General features: G+C 40.8%; 1 protein-coding gene across 1 annotated transcript; it reads left to right on the top strand.

The window, feature by feature from the left end:
- The first annotated feature begins 10,058 nt into the window (after window positions 1–10,058).
- Window positions 10,059–12,293, top strand: LOC147618158 (cytochrome P450 703A2-like). The gene is made up of 2 exons (XM_086774584.1): window positions 10,059–11,087; window positions 11,340–12,293. The coding sequence occupies exons 1-2, from the start codon at window positions 10,086–10,088 to the stop codon at window positions 11,982–11,984; spliced, it is 1,647 nt and encodes a 548-aa protein (XP_086630710.1). The 5' UTR covers window positions 10,059–10,085; the 3' UTR covers window positions 11,985–12,293.
- Window positions 12,294–13,099: the final 806 nt, after the last annotated feature.

Below are 13,099 nucleotides of genomic sequence, written 5' to 3'. Positions count from 1 at the left end.
ATCCCATTGCACTGTATCAAATGCCTTCACCACATACACATGTATGATTAGCATATCTGGTTTTGTATATTTGGCATATTCCATAGAAATATAGGCATTAGAAATATTATACACTAGTTGCTTTCTTGGCACAAAATCATATTGCTGAGGATGCAATCCATCATAAAAAAACACCTTGCAAGTGGTTGGCTATCATTTTAGTGGTTAAATTATATATCATAGGCATTAAATTGATTGGGCCATTCATTGACAATTTCTTTTTAGGAGCCAACATAACCTAACCCTTCTTTCCATGATGCTAGCATTTCACTACTCAACCATGTAGTATAATCATATATAGAATTGGATTCTTCAGATCCTCCTAGAATGTCTGGAAGGATTCCAACATCAAGCCATCCCATCTAGGAGATTTCCAATGGCTCATGTTTTTTAATGCATCTTCCAGTTCAATTTTACTAAATAATGCATCAAAACGTATGCCGTCCCCATTAGTCACTATAGGGTTTACACATGCCAAGAATTCATGCCTTGCATTTTGAACATCAACTGTGATTTGTGAAGGATGCTCAAAAATCCAAGTGAAATGTTGCACACATGTGTCTGCCAACTCAACTTTTGTGCTCATCCACCATTAGCTTATATGTGTGTGTGTATAACATGCATACACAGACACACACACACACACACACACACACACACACATCAAGAAACTATTTGAATTTACTATATGAACATAGCAACCATAGTCAAGCTTTAGTTTATTTATATATGTATACGTACTATAAATAAACTAAAGTATGCCAGGCCTATGGCATACTTTAGTTTATTTGTAGTACGTATACATATATAAATAAACTAAAGCTTGACCTATGGCATACTTTAGTTTATTTGTAGTACCACTACAAGGGATCGGGCTCATACCCGCGCTCCTAGCCGCTAAAAATGACTTGTGAAAAAAAGTAGCGGGCCCGTGTATCAGTGCGTGTATCATCGCGGCCACAGACATGCGTGTAAAAGCGCGTGTATAGGACCTCCCAGACGCGCTCATACACGGGTGTATACACGCGTTTTGTTTAGTTCAGATGTACTCAGACGCGTTGATACATGCGTCTATACACGCGTTTTCTTAATTTAGATGCGCTTATACACGCGTAATTGTCAGTTTTGACGCGTTTATACACGCGTATTTTACAGATTATCCGCGTATATACACGCGATTTTTAGCAGTTCTGATGCGTTTATACACGCGAACAGAGAGCAAAAAAAAAATCTAGAGAGTGCTATTTGGTGCCTGAATACTGTTCCAGCATTCCAGCACCCAATAACACTCTCTGGATTTTTATTTTTGTGTGCATTAGACCATCCACGAAGAACATATACACGAGGGAAATTAAGACAAGAACGACATGAATGCATACATTGTCAATACACGATTCAAGACAGACATGAATGTAATACTATCGATTCAGGATTCAATATTACTATCAAAATTTCACACATATATACAGGGAGTCCATATCTCGAAGTAGCCCATGGCTTCAGTTTACAAAAAAATATATACAGCCACATCCTCAATATGGAATGTGATACTATAAGTCTGAGTACTACTCAGACCCAGATGATGACTCGGTGCTCCCTCCATGCTCAGATGAGCTCACATCGGTCGAAATGTCCGATGAGTAGTGCTCACGTCCACCCTCTGCAGTGGCGGCGGGTGGATCATCAGCAGCTTGTGCCTGTTCAAGTAATATATAGTATATAAGTATATATATATGTAATTCAATAAACCAAAATCATTCGTTTAGAATTTTCAAGTACATGTCGACCGTATGGTCTCATGGCCATCTCAAACTGCGCGTCCGTAATACGTCCCTTGGCTCTGAAGATGGCCCACGTGTCACGTCTGCTATGCCGGCGAGCATACGCAGTATCGTGGATTGTGGGCTTCCTCCCCGCCGTAACCCGTCGCTGTATCATAATCAACACAATTTGTAAGATTAAAACAATCATAGAATCAATGAATTAAGTAAACAATCAAATAAAGTGGCAAGATACTTACGAACTCTGCCTCCCATGACTCGACGCCGCCAGATCCGAAATGCGAAGATCCAATGGTCTCCATCTGGATCTGTCGTGCCTCCACATGCTGCCTACTCTTCACGCCACCCTCTGCTCGTTTCTTTGCCTCCTTCCAGCAGTGGCAGGTTTCTCGGCAGGATAGCCACCCGCAGCTACATTTAGCCGGTCATCGTACGCGAGTTTTTTAAGGTGAGATCTTTTATTACTTAAGATCTCCCTTATTCGCGTCCTTCCCCATACATCCGAGAATGTAGCATGTGGGGGATTGGGGTACCGACTATGTACACCCTCTATCACCTCCCCAACTAATCGGCTATTTTGATCTTTAAATTTAATAAAATAATTTCTATATGAGTTTGATACTACCCCACGCATGTACTCCATTATCTCCCTCCCCCTCGCATCCATCACTATCCCGCCCCTATCCGTCACATCATAGTAGATCACTCTCTCCACCTCTCTCATCTCCTCCTCTTCTCGAACTGTCTCCTCTAACTCTTCTCCCTCTATCTCCTCTCTCAGCGCGTGCCGTACTACCTCCCCCACCTCCCCCACCAAAGCACCCGTCGCATCCTCCACTCCCACTCTTCCTACTGCTGCGGGTGGAGTCACGACTGGGGGATTGTCTACGTGACGGTGGCTGTGAGCCCTGACGTGACGGTGGCTCTGAGGGAGCACGTGATGGTGGCTATGAGGGTGTCGTGAGTGTGTCTGGGACGAGGTATGTCTCCTCGGTGGACGTGGAAGAGGAGAAGCTGCATGCCGTCTTGTCGGACTCGTAGGCATAGACGGCACTGGAGTGCCCTGGATACTCGCGGTAGGGGTATAGACACCAGGCAGGGAAGGAGGGGGATGGGCATACATATACTCTGTAAGCTCAACTGGACCAGGATGGCGCCCAAAATGATTCAGCATCTCCATCAGCCAATTGCTGTACGCAAATGGATCGGATGAAGAACCTGGAATATCCATAAAGAACCTGCAAAAATAATCCTCATGTACATCATGGGCTGTCTCTTGACTCACACAAATATCATCATTCAAGTGAGTTGTGTTGCCTGCAAACCATAGAAACAGGAAACGCAATCTCGTGTATACACCCGTGCAGAAACGCATGTATACACCCGTCAAAAAACGCGTGTATACACCCGTCCAGAAACGCGTGTATATCCGCGTGAACAGACTCTGCAGACAGGATACACGTGCTTTTACACGCGTTTCTACACGCGACCTGCGCAAAAAAAAATTTCAAAGGGACCGACTTTCGACAAAGTGTCCTTATAAAAGGTCCACTGTCGCCCCTGTCAGAATCGTTCACCCAAAATCGTGTGCATAAAAGCAAAAGGACGGAGACAAACCCGAAAAGCAAAGAGAAAATAGCATAAACAAATCTGAGGAAGGAGACAATGCAAAGGACAAACTGACTCACCTCTGAAAAAGTGAGTCTTCTTTCTTGCTCGGTTTCCTCCCGTGTGTGCTCCTTCTCTGCTCCCTCCTTGCACTTAGGTTTCGTTTCTGTTGGAAGAGGCGAAAATGAAAGCAGTGTTGATATGTTAGTTCAAAATCTTTATTTGGGGAAGGCGGGCTATTTTTAGTTTAAACAGACCGTCGCGTTTATAAACGCGTGTATCTTGGCGTGTATGATAATTTAGCTGCGTTTATACACGCATTTTGCAAGAATTACCTGCGTTAATACACGCGATTTTTAGGAAATAGCCGCGTTAATACACGCAATTTTTAAGAAATAGCCGCGTCAATACACGCGATTTTTATACTTTCATTAAAAACATATTATGATTTTGTGTTTTCTGGATTATACATAGGATGTCATCAACCTCTTCAAGCAGTTCTGGGGAAGATGAGACAATGCGTCATCGTAATCGCGATGTGTGGTTGGGACAACGGATCAAATGTATGTGTAATCGATGTCAAGTATGCATTGTACGAGCACGTCGAATTACCTTGAATCATATCTCCATGTATGGAGAATGGAATAAAACAGGTTTAGAGGTGAGTAGATGTAAATTGATGGTATTCAAATGTTAATAGAGTTGTAATATATAAACTCTAATTGAAGGAGGATGCAGTACCACATCCTAACATGGTGCCCTACGCGCGACGAGAGCATGCAAAGCGTCGACGAGATGATGCTGGAGCTTCGGGATCTATTGTTAGAGATGAGTGGGAAAGGGATGACAATAGCCCTGCACCCCACGAAGTTGTGGAAGAGGAGGTGCTTGATGATATGGTGCGGAATCTTTTTAAGGATGATCCCAAAGGTATGGACGACGATGATATGGAACAAGAGCATCTTTACAAGGCTTCATCGACACCGGTGTTTGAAGGGTGCACATTCTCTGTTTTACGTGCTTCACTTGAACTACTCAATATACAAACAGTTTATGGATGGAGCAATGCAAGTCTTGACGCATTATTGAAGTAAGCATTCTAACTTACAAATTTGAATTAGTGGTTTAAGGTTTAAGATTTAAGACTAATTATAATTGATGATATTGAATGCAGGCTATTATCAAACATGCTTCCAAAGGAAAATAGGCTACCCACCTCAAGAGACATAGCGAGGTGCTATGTGACATCTCTTGGAGGATTGGATTATGATCGCATACATGCATGCGTCAATGATTGTATTCTCTTTTGTGGGACGCATAAGGAGGCTCGACATTGTCCCACTTGTGGTGAAGCAAGGTATAGAACAGATATGAAGAGTTTTGATGTACCTCGTAAAGTCTTGCGACACTTTCCTATAATTCCTCGCATCAAACACATGTTCAAGTGCAAATCCATAGCAGAGCTCATGTCATGGCATTCCTCACATCGATCGGATGATGGCATGTGGAGAATTCCCGCAGACACTCCTGCTTGGAAGCATATTGAAGATGAGTGGCCAAGCTTTAAAACAGAGCCCAGAAACTTGAGACTTGGCCTAGGTATGGATGGAGTGAATCCATTTGGTTTCAAAAGCACCGCATACAGCATGTGGCCAGTTGTGTTGGTGAATTACAACCTTCCACCATCAATGGCAATCGAGAAGGGACATCTTATGTTATCTCTTCTAATTCCAGGGAAACATAAAGTCAAGCATATGGATGTTTATCTTGAACCGTTGATTGATGAGTTGGAGGAACTATGGAGAGGTGTTGCGGTGGTGGACATTAGTAGGCCTCCCTCCTCTCGACACTTCGACTTAAAAGCAGTGTTGATGTGGACAATGCATGACTTTCCAGGATACAGCGATTGTTCTGGTAAGAATTCTAATTACCTCCCTACTCTAATACTATTGGCTATATATATTAATTATACATATTGACTTTATTATTCTAACTTTTATTTATATTTTAACAGGTTTGAAAACATCGGGTAAACATGCATGTCCTGTTTGTGGCCCTTCGTTTAGTACATGAGTATGCTGACGGTTTCTGTAAGACCATATTCGATAATCATCATCGATTTCTCCCCTCAGATCATCCTAAATATGTTGCTAGTAAGAGTAACATTCCTCCACAAACACTTCGTGCAAAAGATTGGAAGCGTATTTGGGAGTCTACAACTATTCTTCCTCCAGATGGCATGAACAGGTATAGTAATGTTTTTTCAATCTTGTTTTGTGTAGTCTCTAATTGGATTAAAGGTCACATAGAGCAATCCCTTGTGTAGGTACTCCATTTTTTTTCGGCTGCCATATTGGACCCATCTTAAGATCAACCATCTTCTTGATCCCATGCACATCTTCAAGAATGTGGGATCTAGCATTTGGGAACATATTATTGGTAAACGAGACAATGTTAGCGTACGTGAGGACTTGCGGGTCGCAGGACGTATGCGTCAAGCTTGGCCACGAGAGGTGGGTGGGCACGTTCGTCTTCCGCCTGCACCATGGATTATATCAAAGAAAGAGGAGAAGCAGGTAAAGCAGGCCATCACCACTTTGCGTACTCCCACTGGATGCATGAGATCATTGAAGGGAGCCTTTACAACCACTAAGAAAAGAGGCGTTGAGCAACTATATGGGTTGAAGTCCCACGATTGGCACAAGATGCTTCAAGTAAGTGTTTTCCAAGTCTTGTACGTTGAAATTAAATTTTGTAATGCCATAAACCATACATACATGTGCTCTAATTATGTGCGCAGTTCATACTACCTACTAGCATCGACCATTGTGCAAATAAGAGTTTGAAAAAATGTATTTATAAGATGGGCGAGCTTGTGAGGTATGTAAAACCCATGTCAGATCACCCTTCATTATACCTTGCAAAATGAACGTGCATGAGGTATAACATACTATTTATTTATTTTTCAGATATGTTAGTTCCAAAGCAATTGATCCAGCCACGTTGGATGATGCACGTGTTATGGCAGTGGAGGTGGTTTGTTTGGTAGAGGAGACTTTTCCGCGAACCATTCTCACAAGTCAACTGCATCTCATTGTGCATTTAGTGGACGAAATCGCTTTATGTGGTACTGTGCATGCACGTTGGATGTTCTTCCTAGAGCGCTTCATAAAGACCTTAAAAGACTTTGTGAGGCAAAGTGCAAGGCCTGAAGGAAGCATGGCCGAGGGTTGGTTGATACAAGAGTCTCTTGTATATATTTCAGAATTTCTTGGTCAGGTGGACAGCTCTTTGCCACGACTATGGAGCAATGAAGAGGACTTGAGGATGACCTCTATTGTACCTCAAGGAAAAGGACAGAGTAAAGTAATTGACAGAACATTGATTGATGATCTCAATTTCACTTGTATCCTTAATAGTGATGTGATGAGCAGATGGGTTACAAGATATGAGGATGCAAAGACAAAAAGGCAAGCAGAAAGAGCTCTCTTTCGGAGGCAACATGGCTCTCGGAAGGCGTACCCTAAGCATCTAGCAACACTTCCGAATGATATCCATGTTGATTGGTTGCACGAGGAAATGGAGAGAGCAGAGAGTGACGAGGGGCTGCATATCACGGCGGAAGAATGGGAGTATGCACGAGGATGCATGTTAAAGGTACATAGAACTAATGTTTTGCATTAGTTGTAAGTGATTTGCTTTTAATATTTATTCACATTGCTTACACAAATATTGCTTCTATTTTGGTCCAGTGCACTATGTTCAATGCTATATGGTGTGAAGGCAAGCATTTTCGAACACAAAGAATTGATGAAAAGAGAAATACACAAGATTGCGGTGTCATTAGTAGCTTTGAGAGAGCTAATGGAAAAATGGATGATTATTGTGGCATAATCCAAGACATATTTAGGCTTGACTTTCGTCGCTTCTTTGTGTATGTTTTGGATGTCAAATGGCAAATGAACGTGGTGGAAAAAGGGCCTGATGCAACGATAAAACGCCATGCAAGTGGCTATGTAACTATTGACTCTACAAAGTTTTGGCAAACAAAGAAAGATAGGCTCGTATTGCCACAACAATGTGAGCAGGTATGCAATTTTTACTAATGTGTTTCATGAACATATATATCTAAGCTCGCGTACCCCTTGACTTTTGATATGCTAATTAATTACTGTACTATGTGTATTTGAGTAGGTTATCTATCTACCAATGGTGCATGACATTAAATGGTGGTACGTCATCCCTATTGCACCACGTTCCAAAGTGATGTATAATACATTCACTGATATGGAGCATATGGAGGATGTAACAAGCCGCAATGAAGATGATGTCAAACATGCCAATGAAGATGTTGTGATCGATGATCAAGAAATAAGAGATGATCATGATAATGAGGATGAGCGTGCCATTTCTCATGATCATGAGAATGACCCTACCATTGAGGATGATGGTGATGTTGATGAGGATGATCAGGACATCGATACCATTATCAATGGAGTACAGAATATCGATAGTGGAATAAATTTAATCGTAGCCTTACAAATTGATCAAATGGATATTGATGTTGATCGTTTGACAAGGATGGATCTTATTGAAGATGAGATCGAACCCTAACCAATCCGTCACTGTACGTTCTAAATTGATGACATTTCTATCATCTCATATGCATGATTTATTTTTGAATATATTTCATTGTTGTAAATGCATGTAGTGGGATTGTGTAATGATGTATACTGTAATGTACTATGAGATGGTTTAAAGAAAATAGTTCTTAATTTTGTAAAGGAATTCAGTTTTTCTTCAGTTTTTTTCAGTTTTTCTTTACCATGCGTGTATTAATCCGTGTATGGTGGCGTGTATTAATCCATGTATGGTAGCGTGTATTAATCCGTGTATGGTAGCGTGTATAGATGCGTGTATTACTACGTGTATATAAACGCGTTGATAAATGCAAATATACACGCGAACTTAAATGATAAAATACACGCGTCCGATTCTATTCAAATACAGGCAAAACTAAAGCTTGACTATGGCTGTTATGTTCTATATAGTAAATCCAAATAGGCTCTTGATGTGTGTGTGTGTGTGTGTGTCTATATACATATGTATGTATGTATATATACATACACACACACACACACACACACACATATATATACATATGTGTGTGTGCATGTTTGTATATGTATGCATTCATAAACACACAACACATACGCATATGTGTGTGTGTGCATGGGTGTGTGTGTGTGTATGTATATGCATGTGTGTGTGTATATGTTTGTGCACGCATGCCGTACACACACACGTGTGTGTATGTATGCACACAAACACACACAGACTCATATATATGTGTGTGTATTTTTGTATATAGTGCATGCATGCACATGTACACATATACACACACATACACACATATACATATACACACATGCATACACATACATACACACACACACACACACACATACATACACATATATATATGTATATGTATATGTATGTATGTATGTATGTATGTATATATATATGTATGTGTGTGTGTATCTACATATTGATAAGTGTGTGTGTGTGTGTGTGTGTGTATTACACATACATACACACATACACATACGTATATATGTATGTATGTATGTATATATATATGTATGTGTGTGTGTGTATGTATGTATATATATAATATATATCATACACATACACACACACACACACACACACACACACACACACATATGTATGTATGTATACACACACACACGTATATGTGTGTGTATACGTATGTTATGTGTATGTGTGTATATACCATATACACGTACACATACACGCGCACACACACGTATGTGTGTGTATGTGTGTGTGTGTGTATGCGTGCGCACATATATATATTTGTATGTATTATATATATACACACACATATATATACATACATACATACATACATACATATATATATATATATACACACACACATGGAGAGAGATATCATTGAGTGGCTTATTATTCTCCTTGACCCTGTGATGATCTAAGGGGGCAACTATCTACTTTAACTTTTCCCCATGGACACCAAAGTTCTTGAACTTACTATGTTACAAACAAACTGAAGGTTGACTATGGATGCTATGTTCTATATAGTCAACCAAGTAGGTTCTATATAATCATTATAAGTCATGCTTGTAAACAAACTGAAGGTTGACTATGGACGCTAGGTTTCAATATGATCATTATAGGTCATGCTGTGTTGGTGAGATATGATAGCAGCAAGCCTCATGTACCTGCAATATATACAACAAGATCGTTTGCCTCGACCTCTCGGTGACCACCACAATGCACAAAAAAAACCATGTCGAACTTTACAATGCTATAACAAGCCAAACTGAAGGTTCACTAGTATGGGCGAAAGTCAATCCAAGTAGGCTGTATGCGATCAATATATTGGGTGCTGAAGGTTGATTATGGGAGCTATATTGCTATATATGGTGAATGTAAGTAGGTTGTACATGATGATCATCAATATTTGGTGCTGAGGGCGCTGTGTGTTCTCTCTAGAGTCAATCTAAGTAGGTTAATCAAGCTTAGCCGCTATCTATATGTATGCATTGTTAATTATAATTATGCCTATGCCTGTGCATTGCAACGTGCTAACTTTTTAGATTAAGAACCATGTCCTCTCTAGACGTAGAAGCTAGCCTTAACGAGCAGCTCCGCCGCAACCTCAATGATTCTGAGATGCACACTAGCAATGCTATATGGTTCACCAAGGCCTTCCTTGCAGTAGTCTTATCAACTCTTCTTCTCATATGGTTTGGTCTCTCCGGCCTGAGCCCTATGAAGCGCAAGCGTAGGCAGCTAAGGCTTCCTCCTGGCCCTCGGAGCTGGCCCATTTTGGGCAATCTCGTACACCTTAGTAAGCTGCCGCATCGAGACATACATGCCATGTTCAAGAAGTATGGCCCCATCGTCTACTTGAAGCTAGGTTACCATGTTGATCTCGTGGCCACGCATGATCCTGAGATCATGAAGGAGATCATGGGCAAACAAGATGATGTGTTTTCATCTCGCCCACAAACCATTGCAACCGATCACATGACCTATCATCTGAATGACCTAGCATTTTCTCCAATGGGGGATCACTGGAAGGTCTTGCGCAGAATCGCCATGGAGCATCTTTTCACCAGCAAAAGGCTCTTGTCTTTTAGAAAAAGCCGTGAAGAAGAATCCCGGTCTATGGTTTGTGAGATAGCGGAGCTATCCAAGCAAGGACAAGTGATCACATTAAGAAAATTTCTGTCTGCATTCTCCAGGAATTGTGTCACAAGTATGCTCCTTGGAAAACGCTTCTTTGGGCTTAAAGCATGTGGGCGTGAGGAGAGCGCCAGGTATGAGCATCTGATGCACGAGGCCATGGAGCTGCTGGTAGCTTCTAACCTTGGAGATTACTTGCCTGCGCTTAGATTCCTGGACCTACAAGGCTATGAGAAGCGCACCAAGGAAGTGTTCAAGAAGGGTGATGAGCTTCTAAGTGAGATCCTCGAGGAGCACAAGAAGAAGAGAAAAAACAACGAAGACCCCGATGGTGTGAAGAATTTCATCGATGTGTTGTTATCGGTGAGAGAAGCTGGTGAACAGAAGCTGACGGACGACGTTATCAAAGGCATCGTGCTGGTACGTTGTCCTCCCTAGCTTGTCAAACTTACGTTAATTCCTGCAGAAAATGTGTAGCTAGGTTATGGTGATCTTTGCATTGAATTAGCAATTGGATGAAGGTCATCTCTCTTTTCAATTCCTCACGTCGATTTCTATGGAAAATGGTACATAGATTATGGCGATCTTTACATGAAATTGATTAATGCTTACAGCTTCGATAAAGTCAGCCGTCGATGGCATTTCATGCATGTTCTGTAATTGGCGACGCAGGACATTATTGCTGCTGGAACGGATACATCATCTTCCACCAATGAGTGGGCTATGGCACATTTACTGCAGCAGCCTCACGTGCGCAAGAAAGCCCAAGAGGAGTTGGATCTGGTGGTTGGAAGAGAGAGATTGATAGAGGAAGCTGACTTGAGCCAGCTGCGCTACCTAAGGTGCATTGCAATGGAAACCTTGAGAATGTTTGCAGCGGGACCCTTGGTCTTACCGCGTCGCACAGACAAGGCTACTCAAGTGGCAGGTTATGATATACCAAAGAATTCACAGGTGTGGATGAGTGGGTTCTCGCATTCAAGAGATAAGAAGATATGGGGTGAAAATGCAGAGGAGTTTTGTCCAGACCGCCATTGGGAGATTGAGACCAGAATTGAGTACAGTAATGGAGTGGACGCGAGATATCTGATGTTTGGGGGAGGGAGGCGCAGATGCCCAGGTGCTAGCCTTGGCGTGACTTTGGTAATGTTGGCAATTGGCCAGCTGCTCCAATCATTTAATTGGGACCTCCCCCATGGCATTAAGAGCTTGGATATGCGTGAAGTCTTTGGCATATCCACTGGTCCTGCTACACCCGTCACAGCCATTGCCACACCACGCCTTCCTACCCATCTCTACATTCAAAAGGACGAATAAAGGTATAATACCATGAAAAATATGAATAAGGGCTTCTCCTTCTGTAGATATCAAGGGCTTGAAGCTTCCTTTATATTCTCTACATGTCAAGCGTCTGAAACTTCCTTTTCCTTTTAAGTTATATGATACCATGAAAAATATGAATAAGGGCTTCTCCTTCTGTAGATATCAAGGGCTTGAAGCTTCCTTTATATTCTCTACATGTCAAGCGTCTGAAACTTCCTTTTCCTTTTAAGTTATATGAATGCTACTCATTGTTGCACTGATGGGACACCTTAGATGGATCTCATAAAATATAAATGGCCATATCTTAAGTATAGAAATGATATTTTATGGAATTCTTGTATACTCTCTTGAGAAGATATCAGTCTGAGAGCAACAATTGATCTTGTCATTAATAATATGTTAAATTCCATCCCTAAACATGTTAGTAGATGAGGGTAATGCGGAATCTTGCATAAGATGACACATGTTCTTAAAGTCGAAGAGAGTTTAATAATAGAGGAATAATGATGTGAAAAAAAAAAAGCAAGAGCATTTTTTTTTAATTATTCTTGACTTTATTAAATGCTTATGGTTGACCAATGAGTGAGTAACCTTTAAAAACATTATCTAATAAAGTTTTGATTTTTAGTGTTGATTTTTGAGGACGCTTCGTAGAGGGTATGTGTTGGAGTTGTTTATAAGGAGACTTGGAAGATCAACATCCACCTCAGCATATAAGGTGGGCCTTGTTTGGCTTGAAAGTTACAAATAGGCTCCGCAAGTGAAAAAACTTGAAAATATTACTTAGTTATTTTATTCAAGACCAAAACTTGGGAAAGTCGTATAAATCAACGCTTAATTAATCATAATAAAACTCAAATAGATCAAAACTTTATGTAAATTTGAGAATTTCGGGTCTATGCAAATTTGATAGTGTTCTAGAACTATTTTGAAGCCCATAACTTTTGAAAGTAAAATAAACCATTTGCTTAGTTATCACAATTATGTAGATTGGAGAAAATTTTATCTTATTTAAATTCTCTAATGTTCTAGAAGGATTTTGAATATTCATATTGAGTTGGATAAAAAATATAAACAATTGGTCAATTGTGGTTGATGTGTGTGTTGGT

Source organism: Cibotium barometz, chromosome 35, assembly GCF_041138505.1.
Source record: "Cibotium barometz isolate CiBa-2024 chromosome 35, ASM4113850v1, whole genome shotgun sequence".
Lineage (NCBI taxonomy): Eukaryota > Viridiplantae > Streptophyta > Polypodiopsida > Cyatheales > Cibotiaceae > Cibotium > Cibotium barometz.
This window is presented reverse-complemented; position numbering and strand designations above follow the sequence as displayed.